The sequence below is a fragment of the Rhinolophus sinicus genome, chromosome 16 (genome assembly GCF_057876585.1).
Source record: "Rhinolophus sinicus isolate RSI-liver-muscle chromosome 16, RSI-T2T, whole genome shotgun sequence".
Lineage (NCBI taxonomy): Eukaryota > Metazoa > Chordata > Mammalia > Chiroptera > Rhinolophidae > Rhinolophus > Rhinolophus sinicus.
This window is the reverse complement of record NC_142516.1, coordinates 31,787,858-31,815,419: the sequence shown is the minus strand read 5'-3', so window position 1 is coordinate 31,815,419 and position 27,562 is coordinate 31,787,858. Positions and strand designations below refer to the sequence as shown.

The 27,562-nt window shown below is 49.7% G+C and overlaps 1 protein-coding gene across 5 annotated transcripts; it reads left to right on the top strand.

Annotated features, from left to right (window-relative positions):
• Positions 1-12: 12 nt before the first annotated feature.
• Positions 13-25,246, top strand: TMEM8B (transmembrane protein 8B). Of its 5 annotated transcripts, none has more exons than XR_016019288.1 (13): positions 13-570; positions 4,958-5,147; positions 5,510-5,717; positions 11,497-11,630; positions 11,966-12,234; positions 12,851-13,176; positions 16,187-16,280; positions 16,481-16,604; positions 16,678-16,820; positions 17,051-17,229; positions 23,728-23,874; positions 23,982-24,120; positions 24,372-24,508. XR_016019288.1 is itself a non-coding variant. In XM_019729080.3 (13 exons), the coding sequence occupies exons 1-13, from the start codon at positions 45-47 to the stop codon at positions 24,701-24,703; spliced, it is 2,793 nt and encodes a 930-aa protein (XP_019584639.2). In that variant the 5' UTR covers positions 13-44; the 3' UTR covers positions 24,704-25,246. The 5 variants fall into 5 exon arrangements, 3 of the variants coding, with proteins under 3 accessions (XP_019584639.2, XP_019584638.2, XP_074186794.1); XR_016019287.1 differs by having other exon boundaries at positions 24,368-24,505; XM_019729080.3 differs by having other exon boundaries at positions 24,004-24,120; positions 24,368-25,246.
• Positions 25,247-27,562: the final 2,316 nt, after the last annotated feature.

Genomic DNA, 27,562 nt, shown 5'->3' with positions numbered 1-27,562 from the left:
GGCGTCCCGCGCTGGCCTGTCCGGCCCCGCCCCCGCCCCGGGCCATGGCCCAGCCCTTGTCCCGGCCCCTCGTCCTATCCCGATCCAGGCCTTGGCCCCCGGCCCCTCCCTCGCCCTGCTTCCCAAATCGATCCCAGTCCCGACCTGGGTACCAGCGAATGCCCAGATCCGGGTCCCAGTGTAGGCCCCCCCTTCAATCCCAGTCCCAGGCCCTGGCACGGCCCTCATCCCCGCCTCTGCCCTTGTTTCACCTCCTGTCACAAATCCCAGCCCAGGCCCTGTCCCAACCTCATCCCCAGTGTTTGCTTAAGCCCAGGGCCCAAACCCTGCCCTTGCTGCAGTCCCTATCACAGCCCCTCCTTCCATCCCATCCTCTGCCCTTGTTCAAGCCCCAGTGCCCAGCCCAGCCCAACCCATTATCCAGTCCTTTGCCCTCATCTCTCTCTTTCCCACTACCCACCCCTCTTTCTCCCACTCTGCCTCTCTCCCAGCCTCGACTCAGGTCTGGGCTCCAGCTGTCGCCAGTCCTATTGCTGCTGTTGCTGTTCTCTGTCCTTGGCCCAGGGGCTGGTGAGTGCAGAAGCAGCAAAGACTGAGGCAGGGAATCGGTTCTGGCAGGGAGGGGTGTACTGCAGGGATTCAGCAGAGGTGGGACCTGGGTAATTAGATAATTGGGGAAGAAGTGAGGAGAAATAGAGAGGAGAGAGGTCTTACACATTTGAGAGGAAGTGGGAAGGTCAAAAGAGAGGTAACTGGGCTTGAGGTCCAGCAGATGGTTGATAGCTCTTAGGACAGAAACTCCAAGGTTTTCTTTCCTGGTGTCCATCTTGATCCCACTTTGACTATTGCTTTTCCAAGGGATTCTTGCTACTCTTGGTGAAGTTTGATGGGGGAGACATAGTCCCACACCAGACGGCCTCTAGTCCAGTGTGGGAAGACCTAGCCTAAATCTTTGAGATACTGGGTATGCATTAAAACGAGGTTAAGAAAGCAGTTTTGAAAATAACATATAGCAAACAGATGGACATGGGTTAGTCGCCATTATAATAAATTTTCTTCTTGTAATGAATTTTGTTCCAATAAGCTTGAAAGCGTGATTTGCCTAGGAATAATTCCTAATACTTTTAGAGTAGGGTTGAAATTCAGAGGCCATTTTACAGATGGGGAAACTGAGGCTCAGTAGTAAGCAATTTGCCCAAGGTCACACAACTTGTAAATGGCAATACAGGGGCTAGAAAAAAGTTTCCTAATTCCTATCCCACACTAATGGGTTTTTTCCACTGCAATAAATGCCTAATAGGAAAACAGTTGCAAGTGAGGAAAGGCTCAAAGCACAACCTGTCCTCTCCCCTGTCTGCCCACAAGAGGGCTTCATCCACAAACTAACTTGTTCCTCATTTGCCAGTTGTCAACCTAGGGCCATCATCCATCAAGGAAGTGATTTGGATAGGAGAGGGAGAGGTCTGACTTCTTAATGGGTGGAATGTGGGAGGAGGATAGGTCCTGGCCATAGGAGATGTGCCATAAAGATGGCCCTGTCATGAGGGGACGACTATGATTTTCATGGCCCTAACCCCCAGCCACCTCGGATGGGTGGCACTCTAGCTAGGATGGAGATGTGCCTGAGGGAGTCTTTGGCAATAACAACTAAAAAAGCAGCTGAGGGTTGGGGCTGAGTGTAAGTGAGCTTTGGGGGCCTGGTTCAGTACAGAAGCTTGAGGAGACCAATGCATGCCAAAGGTCACTGCCCCTGCAGAGATGTCCGAGCTCTCTGTGTATGCTGATGGGTATTTGGGCACTTATGTGTCTGAGGGATCTGTGGGGATGCTGGGCGTATGCAGTGTGTGTGCGTGCTTGTGCGTTGGTGAGTGTAGGCACATGTATGTTGTGTGGGGTGCATGTGAGTCTGTGTGTCCTCTGAATGCTTATGTTATTGTGTGAGGGGGAGGGTACATGCTGTGGCCCATCCATGTCCTTTTCAGCTCTTCCTGCTCCTCCTGTAGACAGCACTGAAGCGTTACCTTCCCAGTAGATAGTTCCTTGGTTTCAGGCAGTGTTGAATGCCTCCCACAACAAGTGTAAGTAATCCATGTGCCCCCGGCCTGACTCTTTGAAGGAAGGAGCCACAGAAGGACTGAGTGTTGATTACTGCTCTGGCAAATTGGGCACTCAGCAGGGGTAGCAGCCAGGTCAGTTTTCCAGTTTGGATGAAGGTGAGTCCATACTGTTGAGCTCAATTCACAGCTTCCATCCTTGTCGTCATGGCTTCTCTGTTCATGAACCCATTGAGCAAGCATGAGCTGGTGAGGGGATGGTGATTGACAGCCACGGAGTTGTAGAAAACTAAAAGATGTAGATGAAAACATGATTGTCCAGAAGCAGCTGCAGGTGTTTTGAGAGAATTGTAATGAAGACGGAAAAGAGGGCTGCCCTTAGTGCTGGTAATAGTTACTGCCTTACAGTTGCGCTCTAGCCGGCAGGGGTGCTCTGCGACCTAGTGCTGGTGACAGGTCTTGTGTGAGGAGAGGCCGACTGTCACAGCACCGTCATAGCACAGTTGGTCTCAATAAATGCATACTGTTGGCTTCAATCTCATTTCAGGAATGCAAGGTACCCCCTGGGTCTCCTGCTCCTACCCCAATCCTCTGCTCTTTTCCTTGGGCACAGCTGACTGCATTTGCATCACCCGGGCATGCCCTGCCATTCCAGGAAATGGCCTTTTGTTCTACCCAGTGCTATCACTAGCAGGGCCAGCCTCAGCCTTGGGGTGTGTGTGTGTGTATGTATGTGCGTGTATATTTCAGGAGGTGGTAGAGAATCACCTGAGCTTCATCTGAAAGTACTGGGGCATCCAGGATAGGTTCATCTGTGCTTGGTTAGATCCTGACTCATGCTTCCTCTGGGACACAGCTCTGTAGGTCCTGGTGAAACCCCAAATCAAAGCTTGGAGTGAATGGGACTATGGATGCTTTCTCAAGCTTCCGCTCTCAGAACTTCTTGGTTCCTCCCACCATGTCCAGTTGTTGCTCACTCCCTTTTCTACCAGCCTATTCTGTGACCTAGGTAGGCCATGCCCACTTTTGGAGTGGCTTAACTAGTTCCCCAAATCTCCAGGCTGTGACATATTCCTTTGAATCACAGAACGCTTTGTGCTTGTCTATCCAATGTTTCCCAAAGGTCGTTCAGCTCTCTGAGGGTCTGCACTGGGGGGGCTGGCCAAGATTTCTTTGTAACAGTAGCAATGGCTCATTCGATGACCCATTCTGGAACCAGCTTTGAGAGAAGACCTCACCCAACCCTTGCAGAAGGTGCTTCAGAGTTACGCTTTCTTGTAACAGCAGTGTCTAGGCTATTCAACTCTAGGCTTTCTGCCTTCCGGTTGTCACAGCCAGGGCTCCTAGGAAACCTGTCTTCCCCATTAGTTGGTTCATTTCCCTTCATCCCTTCTGGATACATTACCACTGCTCTCTGAATGATGCTCTGTGAGCCTCTGGTTCCTGGGCAGTGCTCAGCTTGCAAGGGAGCAGGTCTTCCTTGCTGACAGTTGAGACTGATCATGTGGTCTGAGCTGGGCAGACGAGTCCTTGGGTGTAACCATGGTCTTTGAAGATGAGCACAAGCCAATCTAGGGCCAGTGGCCTTCACCTCTGCAGGGTGACTCTTGAGGTTGCTGCAGTTCAGTAGGGCCAACCTTAACCTGTGTTCCCTCCTTCAGCAGCCTCTCTTTCCCAGATGCCTCTTTCTCTGTTATTTCAAATACCTCATTTTTGGAGTTATATCTCACATTTCCAGAGAGGACGGTTGTCAGACTAGATAAGCCCTGTGGATATTTCCCACTTGGCTGAAAACTCTGCTCCAGGGTCTCCCCTACCTATCCCCCACTACTGAAGTTGCTGAGTTCCCAACCTTCTCACTGTCCTGTGGGCATTGTCTGGGCTTCCCTGGGACTGGTCGTAAATCTCCCGAGCAGTCAGATTCCCCAGAACTTTGTCTGCCATTTCAGACTCTCTTCTATCCAGCTGAGCTCCTGGGTTATTTTCACTATAACAGCTGTCCTAGCTACCTTGTGTTTGCCTGGCTAGCTGCTGACACCAGACCTTCCTGCTCACCTTGGCTCTGCTCCTGACAATCATGATCAGGAACCTTGGTATTTCAGTTAGTGATGACTGCCCCCCACCCTCCATGTGAATATTCCCAAACGGTTTGAGATTCTACTGAGTCTCATATTGACTGTGTCACTGGGCCTCCCTCCTGGGAAGCGCCCTCTGGCTGCTCATTCTGAAACCTAGAGGGCCTGATGACTCCTCTCCCAGGGGCTCTTGTGGTGGCCTGCCAGCTCCTGTCCTTGCCTCTGCCACCCAAGCAGGCCCCTTGCAGCCTCACCACACTTTCCCCTTCCCCCTCCTGCCCTAAGTCAGTATACAGACAGCTCTTGTGAAGCTTCTGAGGGTTTTTACTGCTCCTGACCACAGGGGGACAGAAAGGGGAAGAAAATAAACAAGGAAGTTACACAGTTTCGTGCCGACTCCCAAGCCCCACAGGTGGAGTTCCAGCCTGCTCAGTGGCCTCAGAGCTCATGCCAACACACATACTCTCCATCCATACGGTCCACACCCCTGTTTTGTCAGGCTTGGTAAGAGAACAATGGCTCCTAAGTGAGGGGCAGCTGTGGGGTCATAGAAAGGGGCCTAGTTTTGGATTCATACAGACGTCGGTTTGAATCCTCAGTTTGCTCTAGGTTTAAGCCTCAGTTTCCTTACCTGTAAAAACAGGTCATTTTTTCCTGAGGTCCTTAGAAGGATTCTAGCAGTTGATGGCTAGGGCAGCATGAGACTCAGTTCCTGGCTCAGAGGAGAGCATTTGTTGAGTTGGTGCTATGGCTGAGGAAGACTGGTGCCTGCTGCTTAATGGAAATGCCTGTCCTACCCTGCTCCTCTCTCTTCTGCCTGCTCCCCAGGAGGCCTCTTCCTGACGGATTACTCCACCTGCTCACCACGCAAGCTGAGTCCTTTCCGCTCTTTTGCCAGCACCGAACTCTTCCACTTCCATGTTCCCGAGGACACATTCCTGGCTGTTTGGAACCTCCTCATCTTCAAGGAGCAGGGGGGAAACTTTGGGGACCACTGCCCAGACCAAAGTGTGACTGTGTGAGTGTCTGAGTTAACCTCTGACCCCCACTTCTAACCCTAGACAACTTTTCAAACTAAAGTATGACTTTATGAGTGTCTCACCTGACCTCTTGACTCTGATCCCAGACCCGTGTTCAGATTGAAGTGTGACTGAGTGAGGGTCAAAACCTCTGTCTCCTGACTGTTTGACTGTGTGATGCCTGAGCTGACCTTTTATCCCTTGTGTGCCGACCCCTGACCTAGGACCATTTTGTTGTATTTGTCAGTATAGGGAATTCACTTGTTTTCCTGGTGATGAGTGACAGTTCTCCTTTCTTTCCCCCATTTCCCATCTCCCACCCCATTGCCTGCTGTCCTCCTCTCCTCATTCTCGTTCCCAGGTATTTCCGGTCTGGGGCACCCCCTGTCATCAATCCCCTGCACACACACTTCCCAGGGGACACAGCTGTGCCTGGGGTTTTCTCACTGACCCTCAGCTGGACACTGCCCAACCGCACCTCAGGCATCTTTAACGTCAGCAGCCCCTTACCTGGTGACTGGTTCTTGGCTGCCCACCTTCCCCAGGCCCACGGCCACATCTCTGTCAAGGTGGGTTGATGCTCTCTAGGGCCAGAGGGGCCAGAGCTGCTTCTCTGTCTCTGCTGAATTCCCCCCATGGGCTACCTGGCATATAGCCTGTACCAGGGTGGGCAACAGCATGCGGGTGGCTGGAGTGGGACCTGGCTAGAGGCCAGCAGGTCACTTGGTGGGCCAGAGGCCATGATGTATAGGAGGCAATTTGGGAGCCTTGGGAGGACATGGTGGGTCCACATAAGCTGGAGGGAAAGTCCAGAGTCTGCAATCAGCCAGAGGCCCCGGCACTGCAGAGTAGTGTCCCCTGCTATTGGAAGGTTCAGAGGATAATCCAGGTGGTCAGACGCCAGCCAGGGGCAGATCAACTGCTGCTGCACAAAGCCAGGACTGGGTTTGTTCTACATCTTGATTGATGATAGCCCAGCAGACTCTCAAAGGCTGCAGCCCAGTCGTTAGTCCATCTGGGAGAATATATTCCTCGTCTGTCATAGTTTCAGCTTCCTACACCCTCTAGAAGATCATAAGAGAACGCTCTGGGGCAAGTAGCGCTTTCCTGTTCAAAGGAGGCTTTGGGAAGCTGGTATCCCTCCTGACCGTTGCCTCCCTTTCCTCCAAATATCTGCACTCATTTCATAGAGCAGAAGTTGTCCAAGTTTGACGTGTAGGTTCAAAGGTCAGGATGCTCCTCTATTCTGGTTTGGAGGGGAAGGAAATGCCACGGATTTCCCTGCCACTCCCAGGTGTTGGGCAGGCGAGCTTTCCTCCTTGTAGTGGGACGATCTGTCTGGGTTTCTTACTCCTGCCTGTTGGTGGGAAGGGTGTGATGACCAGGCCATTGTCAGAGTGGGATGGCCACATGTGTGGGTCCAGTGGTAAGGACCAAGCCTGAGCGGAGCGAGGATGAAGAACAGGATGCTGAAGAACCTGAAAGCTAGTGTGGTTTGGCCATTGAGAATTGAGAGGGGCAGATATTCCCAATCAGGTGAAGATTTGACTCAGAGACATCTCTCCAGGCTGAGTTCCTTGAGGGCAGGAGTTCCGTGACTGTTAGACTCACGTCTCCTTCTCCTGCTGTAGCTCAGTGTTCAGAGAAGGTGTTCTAATGCTTTCGAATGAGCTGACACTTGCACGAGGACAAGGGCACTGGCACTGCTATTGTCACGAGGGGAACTAGGGCTGAGGGAGTGTCTTGAGGACTCAGTGATAGGCCTGTTTCTCCTGAGAGTGACATGCAAGAGAACTTCCTGTCAGGGCCGGGAGCCCTCTGGATGAGAGCATGCTGGGGGCTTGCCTGGAAATGGCTCTGGGTTCTAGGTAGGTCTTGACTGCCATAAGAACTAAAGGTTATTCTACTCAGGGAAACGTCTTAGGGTTTTGACCAAATCCCAAAGAGCCCATTCCTGATCCCAACTCTGATCCTGGACTCCCTTTGTGAGAACGGACAGGGAAAATCCTTCTGAAGCCCTGCTCTAGTTATCCTTTCGGGGTGAGCAGGACATCCCTGGGGCCTAGGCCTGGGCTGGCGTTATGGGAGCTGACGCCTGGTTAGGAGAGGTCAGAACCAGGTTTGGTTGACATCCATTTATAACTAGATACAGCAAGTGGGGCTCGGGGACTTCATTCTGTACGCTGGAGCCCTAGCCAGCAGAGCTCCCTGCGGTGTGGCGAGATTAGAGAGAAGAGGGCACAGTGACACTTTGCCCATGAATGGCAGCAGACCTGGACACCACAAAAGATGTAGCTCTTCAGTCAGGCCTGTTCTAGAGGCTTGGGGTGGGTGTGGGGATGAAGGTGGAGGTGGGAAGGATCATCTTTGTGGTCCCTCTGAGAATTTGATTACCTTTTGGAATCTTATGTGGGCCTCTAAGGATTCTCTCCCCCCCCGATCCCCTCACCCCCCTCGTAAGGATTCTTAAGTTCTCTGGTTAATTCACTAGACACAAGCCCATGAATGGATTGTTTAAACCATTCCTCCAGGGCTCCATTTTCTCGACTTGCTTCCTCCTTATACTATGGTCCTCACTTCTCTGAGCTTGGCCAACACAGGAAATAATGTGCGTTCAGGGAAATTCTTGGGTGGGAACTGAAGAGTCCCAGCAGTAAGAAGGCAGTGCTGTTTCTAGGGCTCTCCTCAGCTTTGGGGGGAGCTCAGACCTCCCTTTAGACCTTAGTCCTTGAGTACCTGCCTTGTCCCAGGCCTTGGGCTGGGTGCTAGGGACACAGATTTTTAAAAAAGATGTATATCAGGAGATATAGGCCTTAATAGGACAAAGCAGATGGCTAATGCAGCTTGGTAGTATGGTAGAGGTGGTTTTAGGAAACTTAGGAAGCGAGGTCTGAAGTTGAGAAAGCAAGGAAAGCCATTCCAGGTGGTGGGAGCAGTATGGGATAAAGCTTAGAAGGGAGAACTGAGGTGGTTCAGTGGGGGGCGGTTGTTGGGGTAGGTGAGGGAGCTGGAGCGGGGAGCAGAGGCCAGATCATGAAGGGCCTAGAAGTTTGAACTTTATCCTGAGAGTGACAGAGAGCCTTAAGAGGTTGCAAGAGGGAAGTGACTTATCTGGTCCAAGCCACTCTCCTGAGCTCTGGTCCCACACTTCTGTTAGCCCCTGTTTCTGTATTATTCACTACTGTATTCCTAGCACCCAGCACAGAGCCTGGCACAGAGTGGGGGCATGGCATATTTGTTGTCCTTCTGGCATCTTCTGAAACTTACATTGTCCCAAACTGATCTCAGTTCTCCTCCTTTCCTTTTCTCCTTCTCCCTCTCAATCTCGTCCATCTTGACCCGTGCCCTCTGTCTCCTTGCCTCTCCTGTCTTGGAACGTGTGTTCATCCTGTGGTGCTCTGCTGCCAGTCTGCTCTGAGGGGCTGCCTTTGGGTTGTGGGTAACATCTGGCACCCAAATGGCTCATTAGGGAAAGGTCTCCAAATGCCTGGGGCGCAGTTCTCCTTGCAGGCTTCCTCTTCCCAGCTCCAAGATTTGAAAGTACATGAAAGCAGGTAAAATAACAAAAACAATGATAAGGAAACCAAAGAACATTGTACTGAAGAAAGGATTCAGCTGAATCCATCAACCAGAAGGAAGCGTGGCTGAGGAGCTCAACTGAAGGGGTTAAAATCTGCTAACAGTGCTCCTCCTGCTCTTCCTTCTCCTCAATGATGTTATTTGTGTTTCGAATAGGTAATATATGCTCCTGGTACAACATTCGAAAGGTACAAAAGGCAGTGAAAAGTAAGTCTTCCTCTTCTCTTCATCTCCTTCCAGTCCCCACTTCTCCTGTCCAGAGTTAACGAGTAACTAGCTGTTAACTAGTTCCTTATATAACTGTTCCCTTCTTGAAAGACTCTCTCCTCTGCGCCTTTGTGGTTTTACAGCACTGTCCTGGTTTTCCTCCTGCCCACCGCCCACTCCCCTGCCTGCTTTCCTGGATTCTCCTCTTCCCACACATGTGGGGCCCCAATGCTTGGTCCTAGAACAGCTCCTCTCTTCTTTCTCCACTCTCTTGCTGGGTCTTCACAGTCGTTTTAAGTACTACCTATTAGTTAATGCCTTCCAAGTATATTCAGCGAGTCCTAATTTCTCTGAGTCTCGGACTTACATCCAACTGCTTATTTCACATCTCCAACTGGATATCTAAGAAATACCTCAAACTTAGCAGGTAGAAATCAAAACAAAGCCAAAAGTGAAAATCTCTTCAATTCTCATTTCACTTCTCCCAGTCCAAGTCTTTCCTTTCTCTAGTCTTCTTCTCAGTAAATGGCACTGTCATTCACCAATTGCTCAAACCCCAAATGTAGTTGTCACACTTGAGTCTTCTTTTCCCCTATTTCTCTACAATCAATCTGTAAAGGAAAGTCTTGTTGACTTTACTTCTAAAGCATGCCCCGAATGCCTCTACTTCGCTGTTCCTACTCTTAGCACACCTTCCCTCAGCTTCCTCCTGGGCCACCACAGTAACGTAAGTGATCTCCCTGCCTCCACTCCTGCCCCCTGTAGTCTGTCCAGCACTCATTTATTTCCACTGATTGCTGCGGACTGACTGGGCCAGGGGCTGTACTGTGTGCTAGGATATTCCCCTGCAAAAGCGAAGTGTCTTTGGCATCTTCAGTCCCAAGCCCCATCCAGAGCCTGGCACAGGCCACCCCGCTCAGGCCTTTCTAAAGAAACCCAGCCCACCCATACGAAGATAGCTTAGGAATCAATCTAAGGCCTTCTACTCCAGCATCTATCAGACTGTTTCCCACACCACATCTCACTTGGCCCTCCTGGTTTCTCCAGTTTCCTGGTTTTGGCCCTGTTCCTTCCACGACTGCTGATGTTGACTCAGTTTGGAGTCTCACTTAGCTTCTGCCTTGGCAGTTCTTGAGGACCTGACTTCTGGTGCCTTTTCTCTGGCTCTATCACAGGGGGAAGGTTGCTGCATCTCTGCGCCTGTCCAGGTCTCACTGAGTGAATGCCCCCCTCTGCAGACAGGGAGGGGGACTGGATGAGCACCTTATGCAGTTTAAGGAAGGAGCACCTCTTAACCATGCTGGTCATGTCCACTGACCCTTCAGTTAAGCCACAGCCAGCAAAATGTGGAGCAAAGTGTTTCTTCCCCGGACTGTCCAGCAAGGAAATAGGCCACCTCCTGAGCATGAGCCTCTACTCTTGGGGATCATTCACTACAAAATTAGGTGGTGGTGATTCCTGCCATAGGAAGTGGGGTTGATGAAATGACTTGTCGTAGTTTTGGTCCTTAGGGTTTGACACCCAAGATGAGGGACATCTGCTTTGCATATCAGAGATGGAGGTATCTGAGCAACTAGGTGGGTTAAGGAGCGCTCTGAACAGATACTCTTTTTGACATACATTCTTTAACATACAGGTATTTTTTAGCACCTTGTGTCTGCCAGGCGGTGTGCTAGGCATTGGGCATGCAATGATGCAAAAGCACCGGAACATTCCAGGCAGAGGGTAATGAGATATTCTGGCCTATCATCCTTCAAGGCCTTCTTCCAGCCTGTGGAGCTTTGCCGTGGCTGGCTTGTTCTGTGGCATGGAACTCTGTGGGATGTCAGAGCCTGGAAATTTTTTGTCCCAGAACAAGGTCTCAGAATAACCACATAAGTGAAAAGTGGCCTCTAGTTTATTAGGCCAGCACAAGGCCATTTGTCCAGATCACAGAAGCCTACTCAGGAGGCCCCTCCTTCCCTGACCTGCTACAATTGCAGGGCTTAGATACCACGTTTCCCCGAAAATAAGACCTAGCCGGACCATCAGCTCTAAAGCATCTTTTGGAGCAAAAATTAATATAAGACCCAGTATTACATTATATTATATTATACCCGGTATTATATTACATTATATACCCGGTCTTATATTAAGACCGGGTCTTATATTAATTTTTGCTCCAAAAGATGCGTTAGAGCTGATGGTCCGGCTAGGTCTTATTTTCGGGGAAACTTGGTAAGTTCCTGAGGGCTTGGTGGGGGAATGGGGTGGTTTGAAATTCTCTTGAAGGCAGGGCAGTTCTGGAATGCTCAGCAGAAGGAGGGGTTAGAATGGAGAAGGAGCAGCCTGGGCCTGATTGTCCGGAAGGCCTGGGTTTGAATCCCCAAACCTCAGCCAATGCTGAGGATCACAGCAGATCCTCTGGACCTAGGAAGGACCCAGCACTTAGACCTCAGTCATGGCCCTGGGAGCAGGAGGCCAGAGGAGGTTTGTTCCCCATGAGCAGCACTTGCTGTTTGCCTCGCCTTAGTGGCACTCATGCTGTCTGTCCCCTCCCCTCACCACTGCTTTTTGTCTCAGGGTCTCCAGGATGAGTGTCAGTACCTCCTCCAGCCGCAGCTGATTGTCCGGCGTTTGCTGGACGTTGCTGTGCTGGTGCCTGGCCGTCCATCAGAGCAAACCCTCTCCCTCCATAATCGCTCAGCTCTGTACAAGTAAGTCAAATACCACCCCAGGCCTGGTCCTTTCCCTTTTCCTTTCCTGGCCTCAAACAGGGAACAGGGTTCTCTTGGCCTCTCAGCCTACCTGCCTGCCTATTCCTGCTCTCCCTCTGGCCAGCCTGGACTGCTGGGCCACCCAGAGCCTCCAGGGTGGGTTGGGCCCCCACCTCCCTCTCTCCCAGCACAGAGGGGAGGCACCGAGAAGGCCTCCTGTTCTCCTGTGGCCCTTACTCCTCTGCCCCCTTCTTCCTAGTGTTTCCCTCATTCTGGTGTCTCTCCCACCTTTCTGTACCCTGTCGTTTCTTACCCCCAACCTCTCCTCTGCCCAGGGTCTTTGTGCCCAGCTTCACTTATAGGGTTTCAGCACAGCTGCTGTGTGTGGGGGGCCATGGGGCATCTGCCTGTCCCCTGATGCTGCGCCTACGTCCCAAGGCCCCACCCCTGCACAACTCAAGTTCTATGGTCTGTGGAGGTGCCTCGGTATGCCAGCTGGAGCTGGCACTGCCCCCCTGGGGGCACTGGGTCTACGTGCGTGTGGAGACACCATCCCGGGGCCCTGGCAGAACCATCCGCTTCCAGCTGTGTGTGAGGCTGCAAGGTCAGAAGCCCCACATCTGCCCCACTACCCAGCCTGTGTTGACATCTGTGGTTGGGAAGAGTTAGGTGTAGTGGCTGTGTTCACTGCCCCTCTGCTATGTCCTTACCAGCTCCCTGACCCCACCCAGGCTCCTTCACACTCTCTGAAGCACCCCCACTTGGAACTTCAAGTCATTGGAAGGCCTTCAGATCAATTTTTGCACCTGAGTTGGGTGGGGCTCACTAAAGGACCTGATTACTCTCCTTGATTTAATCTCTCTTTCAGTTCCCTGGGGTAGGTAGGAACAGCTAGGACCTCTAGGACACTGTCCTTTTGAAAGCCCTTGCAAATGAATGAGAAGGCCCATCATTGTTTCAACAGTGTCTTCACTGTCCTTGGGGAGAAAGAGATGACCTTGATTCCCTCCAACATGACATTCCATTAGCTGTGACCAGTAGGAAACCCGTGGGCCCTATCCAGTGACCTTGGATGCCCCGTACTCCCCAGGGACATTTGATTCTAGTTGTTACCCCTCCCCACCCTTTGCTAAATCCTGTCTGGCTCAGATCTGGTTTGCGGTGGGGCTGCAGGGCTGTGAGGACAGCAGATTTCAGTTCTGATTTCGTCTGCCCCACAGAGTGCCCACAGCCCAGTCTGTCCCGTGCCCTGGTCCCTGGAGCTGCCATGAACATGCCCCTGTCACTGGGCAACCAGCCACTGCCCCCAGAGCCGCCATCCCTCAGGGCCCCTGTGGAGGGGCCTGGGGCCACATCTCCACCTGAGCACTGCTGGCCAGTGCGCCCGACGCTGCGCAATGAGCTGGACACCTTCTCTGTCCACTTCTACATCTTCTTTGGCCCCAGCGTGGCCCTCCCCCCTGAGCGCCCGGCCGTGTTTGCCCTGCGGTTGCTGCCAGTGCTGGACAGCGGAGGTGTCCTCAGCCTGGAGCTCCATCTCAATGTGGTACTGTGTGGAGAGCGGGAAGGTTGCCCTATGGGGAAACTTGAAGGAGAAGGAGGCAGGGGCGTGGGGGCACTTACCTCCTCCTGGAAGCCTACGCAGGTTGCTTTCACCAAACTTTATGATTAAAGAACATGTCAGGCCAATTCTGGTCAACAACCATGCCCTGTGTATTGACTCTACTACAAATGGGCTGGGTCAGCCAGGGCAATTCAGAGTGGTCCAGATTTCCCCAGTTTTGTAGGCTAACCTCCCACTTACTAAGGGCCTCTCTCTATGGCAGGTGTGGACTTTTCTTGTATATCTCTTGTGATGGGGAGTTCACCACCTCTTGAGGCCATGCAGTCCATATTTAGACAGTTCTGATTGCTAAAGGCAGTCCTGACATTCCATCAAAACCTGCCTCCATGGATTTTTACCCACTGATCTTTGTTTTACCCCAGAAGCTATATTCCAGTAAATTTATCCCTGTCCTTTTTTTTTTTCTTTTTTTAAAAAATAGACTTGATTTTTCGGAGCAGTTTTAGGCTTACAGAAAAATTGAGTGGAAAGTATTGAGTTCCCATATCTCCCCTCTTTCTCCTCCGTTTCCCCTATTATCCGCATCTTGCATTAACGTGGTACATTTGTTTCATCCCTATCCTATTTTAGCAGCTCTTCAGATGCCCCTCAGCCTCCTCAAAGCTGAACAACATGAGTGTCTTTAGAACTGTCCCCATCCTCCGCTGTCTCCTCTGGTCAAAGTTTTGGTCATTATGTCTCTGAAATAAGTGATCTGAGGTGGTCCGAGTAGGGTGGCAGGCAGCCTTCAGGTAGCCTGGGATCAGGTTACCTCTTTCAGCTGCTCCCATCACACTGTAGTCACCTGGGGCTTGTGGTGAGCTAAGATCTCTGGGTCCTTTTCCTTTCCTTCTTTTTAATTTTCTTCAAAACAATTGTAACCATTTGCTTTTAATTATAAAAATAATAGGATCACATGTAAAGCTTTGGAAAATAGACTAAGACATCCTTATAACACAACTGCTTAGCTTTTCCACATTAACTGCTGTGTTTATCTAGTTGTAACCAAGGGGCGTAGACATTTTTGTGCCCTGGGCCTGGTTCATGTGACCTGTTGCCAATTCCCATCTCATATTTTTATAGTGAACTTTTTAACCTGAATAGAAGAATTTATGTTCATCTTTGAAGCACTGCCTAATACTGGTTTGGGTCTTGGGCCTTCTCTGCTTTGTGTAATTCACACACTTGAAAAGCCAGCCTTGTGTACCTCATAGTGATTATTTTCAGCATTGAATAAGAGTGGGCTGAGGGCACAGCCTGTGTCTGGCCATTAGTGACTGTCTCACATTGGTGTTGATCCAATAATGTATGTATTGTTCCTCCAGCCAGGGATCCTTGTAACTCTACTGTCTCCTAGCTCTGGGGGCAGGGAACATTTTCCTGTGAGCCAACCTGAGACTTGGTCGGTGGTTTGATGTGGCTTTTTTTATGGGACATGGCTCAGAACTTTCTGGTGGTCCTGCTGGTTAGGACAGAGATAATTCTTCAACCCAAAGATGTTCCTTATTTTCATACTGAAATGCTGTCTGACTCTGTTCTGGCTAAAACTGTATGTATTTTGTGTTTGCTTATTGCCAGTGACAGTGAAGTCTTGATTTGACCTTGAAATCATAGAGCCCATATCAGAGACCAGCTGCACCCATATTTGTTCTTCCTCAGTATCCTTAGAGTAGAAGCCAGCCCCTCACCCTGTCCCTATCCTTATTCTCGTCTGTTTACTCTAATGGGATCTGCTTACATTCCACCCATCTGCATGCTATAACCCTTGCTACACACCTCAGACAGCTGTTGTCTTTATTCTGAGAGGTATATTGGCACATCCACTCTGAACTTTGCCTCCAGGTATTTTGATTTTTGCCCTTGGATCAAGAACTAGACATTTGGATCAGAGAACTGAATACCTAGAGGACATTTTTTTCCATGGCTCCCTCCTCCCCCGCCCCCTGACTTTTACTGAATAATACTTTGGCATATTGCGCTGGTCTTGCATTGAGGAAAGTTATGAGCAAGTTTTATGACATTCACTCTCTAGTTGAGGACAGGATGCATGACAGCACACAGTGCTTCTTTGATGAGGACTTACCTGAGAACCACCCCTTTGGGTGCTATATTCCCCTGTGCCTCTGATTAACTTTTATCTGGTAGACTCACAAATCTAGTCACTCATCATGTTTCCTTCTTTGCTTAGGTTGCTTGGCAGTCAGCATCAAACATACGGCACACAGCTAGGGGCAGACTTTATTTTCCTATCCTGATTTTTAAATTTCCCTTGTGCATTTACTTTATCCTGTCACATGTATTTAATAAGCTGTCTCAAATCCTTCTTGAATGAGGTGAGCTTATGGCATCCTGTTACCTTTTCTCGTAGATAACCCGTTTTACATTTACTCTTGTGGATCTCTGGTTTCTTTAAATCCCAGCCAGGTTGCTACATTTAATCCCTCAGGCATTCTATTACCCCTCTTCAGTAACTGGGATCACTTCACGTGAGGAAGAGTATGTTTCTTTACCGGCCTCCTCCTTCAGGCCCAGGTGAAGAGGTGAAGATGATTGAAAACTTTACAGTTACTTTTGTTCACAACTAGTTTCTATATCCAACAACAGCACCCCTTACCTTCCCTGCAGCAAGCTTGATAGGACTGAAAAAGAGGGAGTTCTCTCTAGCCTGGATAGTTTAAACAATTCTGCCCAAAGAAAGGATTCAGAATTGGCTTTGCCGTCTCATCAGTCTTTGAAAGACCTCTGCTATGGAAGATTTGGTGATTCCCAGTTTTTTGGTTCTAAAAATGGAGGAGAGAGAGGCTTTGGTGTGGAGAGAGCACCTGCAGGTCTGGGGTGTCCAGTGAGAGTCTGGAGGAGTTCATGGGGAGGGGTTTACAGGTATGGGAGTCGGGGTGGTGGTGGTGGTAGGACCTGGAGGGTGTGACGGCTTCATCTTCTTACCTGCGCTCAGAGCTCCCTACGCCAGGAAAACGTGACAGTGTTCGGATGCCTGACTCACGAGGTGCCCTTGAGCCTGGGGGATGCAGCAGTGACCTGTTCTAAAGGTGAGGGTGAGGAATGAAGGGAGAAGAGGCGGATGGTAGTCCGGGGCAGTGGGCGGGGTTAGGGTGAGGCTGTTAAGGAGCAAGGATGGGCTAGGGAGTCCGGGAAGTGGGGGCAGTTAGGTAAGGGTTCTTTAGGTCCTGACCCCACACTGACCCCTCCTCCCTCTCACTGACTCCTTTCTTCTCTCTTCTCCCCTCAGAATCCCTGGCTGGCTTCCTCCTCTCCGTCAGTGCCACCTCCCGAGTGGCCAGGCTGCGAATCCCCTTCCCGCAGACCGGAACCTGGTTCCTGACCCTGCGCTCGCTGTGCGGGGCGGGGCCTCGGTGAGTGGCGCGGGGTGGGGCGGGGCCGGGGAGTGCGCTGCGAGGCCCCGGGTGACCGCCTGTTTGCGCGCAGGTTCGTGCGGTGCCGCAACGCCACGGCCGAGGTGCGGCTGCGCTCCTTTCTGTCCCCGTGCGTGGACGACTGCGGGCCCTACGGCCAGTGCAAGCTGCTGCGCACGCACAACTACCTGTACGCGGCCTGCGAGTGCAAGGCGGGTGAGCGCTATGGGCGGGCGAGGGAGCCGGCCGGTTGGCTTCTTGGGCTTCAGGGGCCGTCGCGAGGGGCGGCAGCCTGCCTTGAGGCTGGGTTTGGAGAGAATGGGAGGGCGGAGAACACCCTCCACTGGCGGTGGCGTAGGAATTAGCTAGAATTCGCCAGCAGAAGTGTCTGCTGAACCCATGGCTGCCCTCTGCCCTCTTCCACCGTGGGTCCTCCCCACCCGCAGGGTGGCGGGGCTGGGGCTGCACCGACAGTGCGGGTGCGCTCACCTACGGATTCCAGCTGCTGTCCACGCTGCTGCTCTGCCTGAGCAATCTCATGTTTCTGCCCCCCGTGGCCCTGGCCATTCGGAGCCGATATGTTCTGGAAGCTGCCGTCTACACATTCACCATGTTCTTTTCGACGGTATGTGCCTGCGGATGTCTTCTCCGAATCCTTATCCGTGGTAGTGGGTGAGGGTCTACATTTTAACCAATTTCAACACGGGTTTGGGGATGTCTCCAATTCAGTGCCTTTCACAGAAGTGCTTCCCCACTTTCATATCATGGCATGCGTAGAATATAGTAATATGGTCAATTTTGTAAGGCACATTGGGATCAATGAACACGACTGTTTGTAACTTGAAATAACCATCAGCCACTGGAGACAGTGTGGGGTCTCCAGCTGTCTCACACCCTGCCTGTCCACCCCGAAGTCCAGGGGACCTATATACACCTCAGTACGCTGGCGGAGAAACTCTGTCCTATAGTGTGGAATTGTGCATTCACCGTGAGAGAAGATCTGCATGGGGCCAGGAAATGTGCACTTTCACCCATGTGTTATACGGAGAGGCTTCGCTTTTATCATGTTCTTTCACACAGTGAGAGCTGGCTGTACTGTGCTCATGTTTTCCATTGTAGTGGGGATTTCCGCGATGTTAGTCTGTTGTTTCTTATGGTATGAAAAGGTAGTTTCCCAATCAATAGCCATGGCCTCCTTGAATTCTCATGGGAACTTCTGGAAGGCAGAGGGGATCTCTACAACAAGGTAATTTATAGAACAGTCGGGCTCTCAGAATCCTAAGAACTTTACAGATTCAACTGTGTCCTGAGGCATTGTGGGAAGTGTCAGTGTGATATAAAATCCTAGCTCAAAAGGAGCATATTTTGATGAAGATGGTATCGTTTTAAACCCCTCCCCTCTTATTACAGAATCTCCACAGTCTCTTCTCTGTGTCTTCCCACTCTTCCATAATTGGAAAAATTCATATTACAAGCAAGAGTCACAGATATTCTAAGGAAAGGTAGAGGAGTGAGTGACTTAACCTCCATGTAGACTTTTCCCCCCTGAGATTCTGCATCTAGGAATCTTTTCATCTCTGGGCTCTTATCGTCTTATGATATACAGTGCCCACCTATGAGCACTGCAAAAATCTTAGATGGATTCAGACTTTCCTCCTCTTTTGGCAACAAACATATCACGAAAACCAATACATGCCGCTCTTTTGTTCAGTATTAATAGATCAGATATCTCCAAATTACAAAAATCCTACTTATCATTTAGGAGAAACTGAGGGGCAAATGTCCTGAAACGGAGGGTTATGTCATAGGTTCCTTCTAGACGCTCATCCACAGATGAGGAAGAGTAAGCTGTGCCCATGCCATGTAGAGAGACCTTGAGCCCTGAAGCTGTATGAGAAGAGTACACTTCAGTTTTGCTTTACTGGCCCCCTTTTTAGACCTGCTCTGACAGTGCCTCATTCTATTTTTATATCAGACACTGTGTTTCTTCTTTTTGCCAGATGCCCTTACACTGTTGCTTACCAAATTCTGTAGCAACAGCTGTTCCACCAGCCCACTCTTGGCCACATGCAGATCTAATGTGATTCACAATTAGTAAGAGTTGCTAAGTGTATCAGGAGCCTGGGGCATGTGCGGGGAACGTATCTGTTCTCCTGCACTTCGCACAAGCAGCCTGGGCATTGGCTCCAGTGTTCAGTCCCAGAGACTCCTCATTTTCTGGATACAATGGCATATAACCTGAAAAGAAAAGACCTCCTCCCCCCTCACCCAGTAGGAACACTAAGGGAGCCTGAAGTGCCTGGCCCCACATACAGAGCTTCTACTTTCTTAAGTAAGGTAATAAGTCAAAGAGCAAAGAAAAGATAACGGCTCTGAGGTGTTATCAGAAGTCCTGCTGTAACTCCTGTTCTTTTCCACAGGGGCCAAAGTGTAGAGCTACTGATCTTCCAGTTTTCCCAGACAGGTTCCCTGTAGTCCCTCCGTTCCCATTCTTTACTTAGTTTAGACTTATGCCGTTGTTCAGCAGTCTCCGTTTAAGGACTCATGGTCACATTGCAGGTCACAATCCTAGGATAGTAGACGACAGTCTTCTTCTCTGTCTCCAAATCCAGGACAGTCTGCACCTGGGCGCAGTGCATCACATCCTGTCCAGGACATGGGAACAGACAGTAGGTTTGTTCTTCAGGAGTTCGAGATGTAAGCGTGTACAATGTGTTCTATGTGATGTACAATATTTAAAAAACACAAACACAAGCCACAAACCCAGCGCTTAATTTTGTGTCTAGCCAGATAGTTTAGATAATGGCAACAGCAAAATAACATCTACTGACTGTGTGCTGTGCATCAGACACTGCTAATTGAATCCTCACAATAATAATAAATAGGTACTTTTATTATCATCATCCCTTTTTGCAGATGAGGGAAATTTAAATACTTTGCTTAAGGTATAAGGGGAGTGGAAGAACCAGAATTTTTCCTCAGCCTGACTCCAGACCCTTCCCATGTAAGCACTGAGCTATGCTGTTCCCCTGGCACCAGGGCAGTGAGTGTGCACTGATAAGTTTCTCACCTGACTTCAGTTTCTCAGAAATCTTGTTGTATGTAGAGAAACTCATGACCTCAGTTTAGTAGTTCTCAATCTCTTAAAAGATAAGGAGAGCCAATCAAAAGATCAGAAAATAGAACCAAACCAAATATAAGAAATCATCAGGGAACATAAATCAAACATTGCAGTTGTTCAACTCTAACCTGTACAGTTAAAGCCACCTATCCTTCCCAGTGCTACCGTGTTTCCCCAAAAATAAGACCCAACCGGACCATCAGCTTTAATGCATCTTTTGGAGCAAAAATTAATATAAGACCCAGTCTTATTTTACTATAATATAAGACCAAGTCTTTATAATATAATATATAATATAATATAATATAATATAATATAATATACCAGGTATAGTATAATATAACATAATATAATACTAGGCCTTATATTAATTTTTGCTCCAAAAGACGCATTAGAGCTGATTGTCCTGCTAGGTCTTATTTTCGGGGAAACAGTTCTCAGTGGCCCCTCGCAAAATCCCATGACTGTTTCCAAGAGAAAATGCAAGCAGAAAATAATAGAACAGCAATAAGTTCTGTAATATCCTGGATGCAAATATCCCAGTCTTTGCGTGGATTAAATATACTAGCATTTCTAATTTTACATTCTGTGGTGCTTGGATACTCCGTTTTGGAGCACTAGGTGAACTATATAGTTATGTTATAAAAATATAAAATTTCACAGAAAAATAGTCTGGGATAATTTTCTAAAATTACCTCATAAGTAAAGAAATGTCCAAAGCTGAGGAAAGTATCAAATTAGATTAGAATAATATTAATATGAAGCCAGTTTGTAGTCTGTCTTAAAGTCTTCATTTTTTGTTCTGTCATTTCTACCACTTCCCTTTTTGCCATTGACAAAAGCAATACCAATCTAAAAATTAGTCCACACGTTAGTGGACTAACAATTCCCTCACACTGCAATTTTAATTTAACTCTACCCCTGTGAGTTTTCTACAACCTTAAACAATCTCCTTGACCTTTTCGTATACTTGAAGAATGATCAGTCATTATTATTCTGTAATTAGAATATTAGTGAGATGATTTCCTCACAAAGCCTCTCCACTCCAGTGACAAACTCTCCATTATTCACCATTCTTTTTTCAGTGCAGAGAAATTTGAGAAAAATCAGCCTTCAGTTAATGATTCCCTTAGGTGTGTCTTCAGTGTTAGGTAATTCAGCTTTGCTTTTCTTCTGCTGTTATATATCCTCTCTTCGCTAAGATTGAAGGATTCATTACAAGTCCCTTTTCCAGAAATGTTTGGGCATTTCCGTCTCTATACTTGAAAGTCAGACATATGGAGCAAGTGCTTGGTTAAGCCTGACATGTAAAATTAATGCTTTCAAATAAAATCCAACATAGTACAGAGTAATTTAGTGGCCTATTGCACTTACATCTGGTCTTGGAGGTAGAGATTAATCAATATCCTATGGCTAAAATAGAAAAAAGTCCAAAACATTGAATGTGTTTAGGAGCCAAATTAACTCTCAATTAATCAGCACATAGAAAGAATTGAAAAATAATCATCTTTTAGGCATATTCAAACAATAATATTCTGATATTGACATGGACCCGCATGAAAAGTCTCTCAAAGTTTCCCAATAAGAACTAATTTTCTCAGTATAATGATACATTAAGAGGGAATCATGTCCTCAAACATATAAGGCCTTTCAGAAGTCTGGGAAAACTTCGCTTAAAACGATCATTTCAAGGCAGTCTTTCCCTGAAGGGACAACATTCTTTACCTGCAATGTAACGGGAAAGGAAAAAGATAGGAACACAGATTTAAGTTTCAAGCCTAAAATCTGAAGGACCCAAACCCAGGGTTTCCCAGGACTAATGTTCCTGTTCTCTTCTTCTTTTTCAAAAACTCCTAGCTTCTCCCTGCACTTAAGTTATTTATCTTTTCTTTCCACTTTGTCTGTTGAAGTTATAATTTTATAATTTGAACGACTGGATGAAATCTTCAACAGGTTCAAAAGAAACATTAACAATTTCTTGTCCTTTGTCTCTAAAGACTAAACTTTCAACTCTGTTTTCCGATTCTGTTGGTGGCAGCTCTGCATCTGGGCTGGATTCTGTCAGTTTTCAGACTTGCTTCAATTTCCCACCTGCTTTTTCCACCTGGTATTTGACTAAGGTTGGGTGTCATGGTTTGTAATATGAGTTTGGGATATAATGCTCTTTCTTCCTGAATTCTTTTTCCTGACCTCGTCTCCACCTTCTTGTTCTCAGCTCTAACTCATTCAAACGGGAGATGAGGTTCTCCCATTTCCATACCTCCCAGAAGTTACAGAGGCCCCATTGCTGCCAGTGAGTGAACGACTTGCGATATTGCTGAGCCCTCTCTTTCCTCAGCTGAGGACTGGATATCCTTGCCCTCTTCTCTTACCCAAGGCCACACCTCTGCAGGGCCTGGAAACCTGTCTCACTGAGGTCTGTAAAGCTACTTCTCTTTAGGGCTCAGAGCCCTGGTGACTTAGGGTTGCTTTTTAATAGAATGATGATGAAACTGACCTGGGCTGAAAGCACGGCCTAAAGGGTCCCTTCTGTCAATGATCAAGACACTTCAAAGGCCACCTTTGTATGCCACAGCACTTAGCCCTCCTGCCCCAGCTTTAGTTCATCCTGATGTTTCAGTCCAACCCTGGCAACTACACCAACTTGTTTCTCCCTTCGAGAGAAACTTACAGAGGACCTGGGTAACATGCAGGAACAGAGATTAAGCAGATTGATCCACAGAATCTTACACTTTTTTTGTCCCCTAAAATCTGCTGGCATGTCTCAGGCTCAGCTGCAATGAATAGATTTTGATCAAGTTTATATAGGTCGAAAACATTTCTCTTCCATTATAGCTTCTTAGTTTTCTTCTTAACCCTGCTTCCGTCACTGTAGCAACCTGTTTTTCCTGACATGGAACAGGGAGGATGGCAGGAGTTGGGAAGAGTGAGCCTGCCGCTGTGGTGTTTGTTCTGTCTGGAGCTGTTTGTCCTCAGAGGTCCTGTCCAGTATCTTTTCTTCGGATGGCCTCATAAGGCACATGACAAATCCTCAGAGGGGTTCCCATCATCTTTGCACCAAAGGTATTCTTACAGCCAGACGTGCTCTCAGTGTTTGGCATCAGCAAGTACTCAGATCACATGAATTCTATAGGAAGTTCAGAGAAAGGTGTCAGCAAATGCTCCAAGACAGGGAGGACTCAGGTAACTCCTGGGTACCCCTTTTCACACATAAGGGAACACAGGATGCCAGAGGCCACGATAGCATTGTCCAGACAGACACGGGAGTTGGGACCACAGACCAAGGGGGGCTGATGGCAGGCCTTGGTTCTTTAATTGAGGCTCCTGGTACAGCTTGATACAATTCCACTTGTGCCCCCTGCACCCCCTTTGAAGCTCCTCAACACCTTGCTCTTTACTGTGTTCCCCACAGTGTAGGAGAGGTGGACACTGCCCTGTCCCTGTGTTTTTCCCCACGGTGTGAAGTGCCAGGCTCTTCTCCATGGCCTTAGGGACTGTCTTTTTTCTTACTGTGGGAGGGAATGAAGAGGGCCAGTTAGAGCAAGGCCTGGGGGTGAAGCCCAACTCAGAGTCCGAGCTATCAGGGGAGACGGAGACATGAAGGGGAGGTCTGGGGTCTGGGTTGGCCAAGAGGCCAGAGTCTGGCCCCAGAGCTTGAGCAATGGACACGGGTTATAGATGGGACCCACAGTAAGTAAGCACCAGGAGATGGGCAAGGATTGGCCTCAGCTTGAGAGACCTGGACCTCCTTGGCCTGGTGCTCTCTACAGTACATTCCAGAAGCAGGAAGATTAGGACGGTGAGGATGAGGGTCAGGGCAGCCAGATACATGTGGCTTCTGAGGCAGACCAGGCCCCCTCTCCATATTCTCAGGAGTGGGGAATCAGGCATTGCCCCAGTCTGTGCAGCCTCTGACCTCTGACCTCTGCTCCTCTCACAGCAGTTTTGTAGACCTGAACCTCTGCCCCCAGTTCTCTCAATGCCTGTCATTTCTTCCTCCAGTTCTATCATGCCTGTGACCAGCCAGGCATTGTGGTTTTCTGCATCATGGACTACGACGTGCTGCAGTTCTGTGACTTCCTGGGCTCCTTAATGTCTGTGTGGGTCACTGTCATTGCCATGGCTCGTTTACAACCTGTGGTCAAGCAGGTCAGTCCAGCGCGGGCCCTGGGGGACAACAGTAGCTAAAGTCTACTTGCAATCCACTCCCAGCCTCTCCCGGGGGCGTTGGGTGCCTCTGTCCACCCCCGCCCCAGCCCCCGAGTCCTCTTTCTCTAGGTGCTGTATTTGTTGGGGGCTATGCTCCTGTCCATGGCTCTGCAGCTTGACCGGCATGGACTCTGGAATCTGCTTGGACCCAGTCTCTTCGCCCTGGGGATCTTGGCCACAGCCTGGGTAAGGGTGGGGAGGGCTGTGGAGGGGGGTGTCCCAGCAGGACTTGGGTGTAGGGCCCTGGGTATCTGGCACCAAATTTAAGGTGGGCTCAGACCCTGTCATCATCACCACTGCTCACGGTGCCCATTCTAGCCTTGGCAGGTGCCCGCAGGTCACAACCAGGGCTTATCAGAAGCCTGAGAGTGGCTGCTCTGGCCTGGGTTCTAGGGCTTTGCATTCCTGAGCCCCACTTCTCTGCCCTTCCCAGACAGTACGCAGCGTCCGCCGCAGGCATTGCTACCCACCCACATGGCGCCGCTGGCTTTTCTACCTGTGCCCAGGCAGCCTTATTGCAGGCAGTGCCATCCTACTCTATGCTTTTGTGGAGACTCGAGACAACTACTTCTACATTCACAGCATCTGGCATATGCTCATCGCTGGCAGTGTGGGGTTCTTGCTGCCCCCTCGTGCCAAGACTGACCACCGGGTCCCATCTGGAGCCCGGGCCCGGGGATGTGGTTACCAGCTGTGCATCAATGAGCAGGAAGAGCTGGGCCTTGTGGGTTCAGGAGGGGCCACTGTCAGCAGCATCTGTGCCAGCTGAGAGGGGCTTTGGGCATGGCCCATGGAGAACATGAACCCTTTCTAGGGGCAGAGAGCCCTTCCTGCGGTTCTTCCTGGGAATGTGGAACCATTCCAGGGATGAGAGACAAGTTGTGTTTCTTGAGGACAGGAATCTTTCCTAAGGACATGGAACTCGCCCAGGGACCTGGCATACTTCCTGAGGACCCGGAGTCCTCCTGTATCCACGGAGGCCTTCTTCAGGACTGGAGCCCCCTCAGGACCAGGAGCCCTTCCCAGGGATACGGAGCCCTCCTGAGGACATGGATTCCTTCCTGGGGAGATAAAGCCCTCCTGGGACATGATGTCATGCCTGAGGAAATGGAGTCCATCTTGGGGAAACTGAGTCTTCCAATCTCCCCAGCAGCTCAGCAACTCTGGTCTCAGGCCTCATTCCCAGAGGCAGCATTTGGCTGTGCTTTGCTGGGAGGGGGATTGCAGGATACATGGCGGTGGGACTGGGGCTGGTATCCTGAGTTGATGCAGGTGGAGTCTGCTGTGTCTCCAATGAAGTATTTGCTGGTTCTGCGCTGCCTTTTTTTCTGGGGCCAAGCATGGGGGAGGGGAGAGGAAGAGGGAACCTGAGGAGGTCCGCAGGGGTGATGGGAGCCCTGCTGGAATGAGCTGCTGGACCTACTGTTTGAGGATTTTGCACCGTCATGTCAGGCGACAGTGGCTGGGAGTAGGGAGTTGTGAGTGTGTGTGTGTGTGTGTGTGTGTGTGAGTGTGTATGTGTGTGAGTGTGTGTGTGCATGCTCATTGAGATGGTTTTAACCAGTGAGACAGACCTCCCTTGTGGTGACCATACTCAACTGGGAAGGAAGCTGAGGTCCCAGGAAATTGGACTACCAGGTACAAATCTCAGATGTGCAAGAAATATCACAAAAATATAACTTCTATTTTGAAGCTCCATTTCTGATGCTTTAGTGTCAGAAACATAATCTTTTGTCAATTTGGGATTTCTTCTCTTTCCACAAGGGTCACAGCTGAGGTCCAAGGGTCTTACATAATGCAAAGGTACTGGGAGAGTGGTCACCATGGTCCGTATGGCACCCATTCCCTGAGATTTGCATCATTCCACCTGGCCCCCAGTCAGCGGTGCAGGTAGGCCGTCCCAGAGCACTTTCTTGTTCTTGTCTGTATAACTATTTTTAGTGTGATGCTCTCTACGACTGCTGGGCCATGTGCAAAGACCTGAGAGACCTTGGCTACCAGGTACGCCTAGAGACCATTTCTACTCCGGGGTCCTGCTCTGGATTTTCCTTGACCACCAAGGCATGAGTTGCTGTAGCTTTCAGGTCCTGCAGACCTGGCCAGGGGTTTGGCTTGGGGAGTGAGGCTCAGAGCCCCCCCACCCTTTTTGGACCCTTCTGGCCCAATGCTCTCATTATGTTCCCTCCTCCTCTCTCTTCCTATTCCTGAGTTTAGAGACTCTTTTGTTAATCTGCAGGTGGGGAGATTACTTTTTTATTTTTTTATTTTATTTTATTTATTTATTTTTTAATTAAATTTATTGGGGTGACAATTGAGATTACTTTTACTTGTCATGTTTTCTCCCCAATCTGTTGTCCAGGCCTTAAGTCTTTTCTGTTCCCTTTCAAGCCCAGGCCTTCGAAGGCCAAAAGCCGGGACAACATCCCTTTGTTCTCTGGTTTCTGCAGTCACATCTCTTCCTTGGGGCACTGAGTAGAGAGTGATCTGGCCAACTGAATGGTGAGGAGGAGTGAGAGGTGTGGGCTAGGTGTCTGTTCCTGGGTCAGAAATACGCTGTCGTATTAAGATGTATAGAGTCAGGTCACCAGGATGCCTGACCCAAATAGCTGGGATTCAGGACAGAGTCAGCAGAAGATAGATGGCGCTGAAGAGGGAGACAGCTGGCATAGACTCAACACACACGCCCAGCTGGGAGGGGTCAAGAGGGGCTTTGTGTTGAGTATGTTGATGGGGTGGGGGGAGGATCTGGGGGAGCTGCAGAGATGAGCCAGACCTGGCTGAGTCCTGCGCTCAGGGAGCTCACTTCCTGGTGAAATACCATGAATGCAAAGCAGAATGGGATAGATACCAGGTGAAAGGTTCCCCCATCGTGCAGTAGGGTGAACGGGAAAGAGAACACTTTCAAAGTGCGTCAGGAAAGGACGCATGAGTGAGGTGGTGTCTAAACAGGCTTTTGAACAATTGTCCCAGGTCCTACCAGAGGGCAGTGTGGACAAGATGGTGGTGCAGGCGGTGCAGGCGACATAGTGAGGGGGCTTGTGAGGGGCTGCGTGGGGCGTCAGGCTGAAGGAGCCAGGAGCTGGATTCCAGACGGCCCCGAGGACTCAGCTGGAGAATTGGGGCTTCATGCTGTGGAGCCATCGAAGTTCTTGATCAAAAGAGTGATGAATTAGTCAGGATTGCACCAAGGAAGCAGAGCCACTCTGAATGACATAAGGGATTTGTTATGGAGAAGGGACCTAGCCAGTTGGGAGCAGTTGGAGAAGCCTGTGCAAAGCTGTTACCTCTGCATCTGGTGTTGGGCCTGAAGCTGCTGTAGATAGCTGGGCCAGTGGGCACGACGTGGGGGCGGGGAAGGGCACACTAGCTCCCAGGAGGACCTGTGTCTGGCTCTCACTGCCTTCGATCTCAGTGACACTGGTGACCTGCAGGAGAAGCTGGCACTCTTTGCCAGGAGCTGCACGTGGCACAGGACTCTGAACAGCTGACGGAGGCGATCTGGTGGGACATGGAGGGGCTGCACTGACGACAAGGTGAGCCAGCAGGTCAGCAGGAGTATGTGAGTGTTCCCGCAGTGTCTGGCGCAGCTTCACTTTTGCCTTCCAAGTTTCATGCACATTTCGCTTTC

What these genes read in the sequence shown, in the direction of transcription:
- TMEM8B (XM_019729079.3), top strand. Translation starts at nt 45, where the DNA reads ATGGCCCAGCCCTTGTCCCGGCCCCTCGTCCTATCCCGATCCAGGCCT. An exon ending in TGTCCTTGGCCCAGGGGCTG is followed by an intron (nt 571 to 4,957) that starts GTGAGTGCAGAA and finishes CCTGCTCCCCAG; the next exon opens with GAGGCCTCTTCCTGACGGAT. An exon ending in TGGAGCTCCATCTCAATGTG is followed by an intron (nt 13,177 to 16,186) that starts GTACTGTGTGGA and finishes ACCTGCGCTCAG; the next exon opens with AGCTCCCTACGCCAGGAAAA.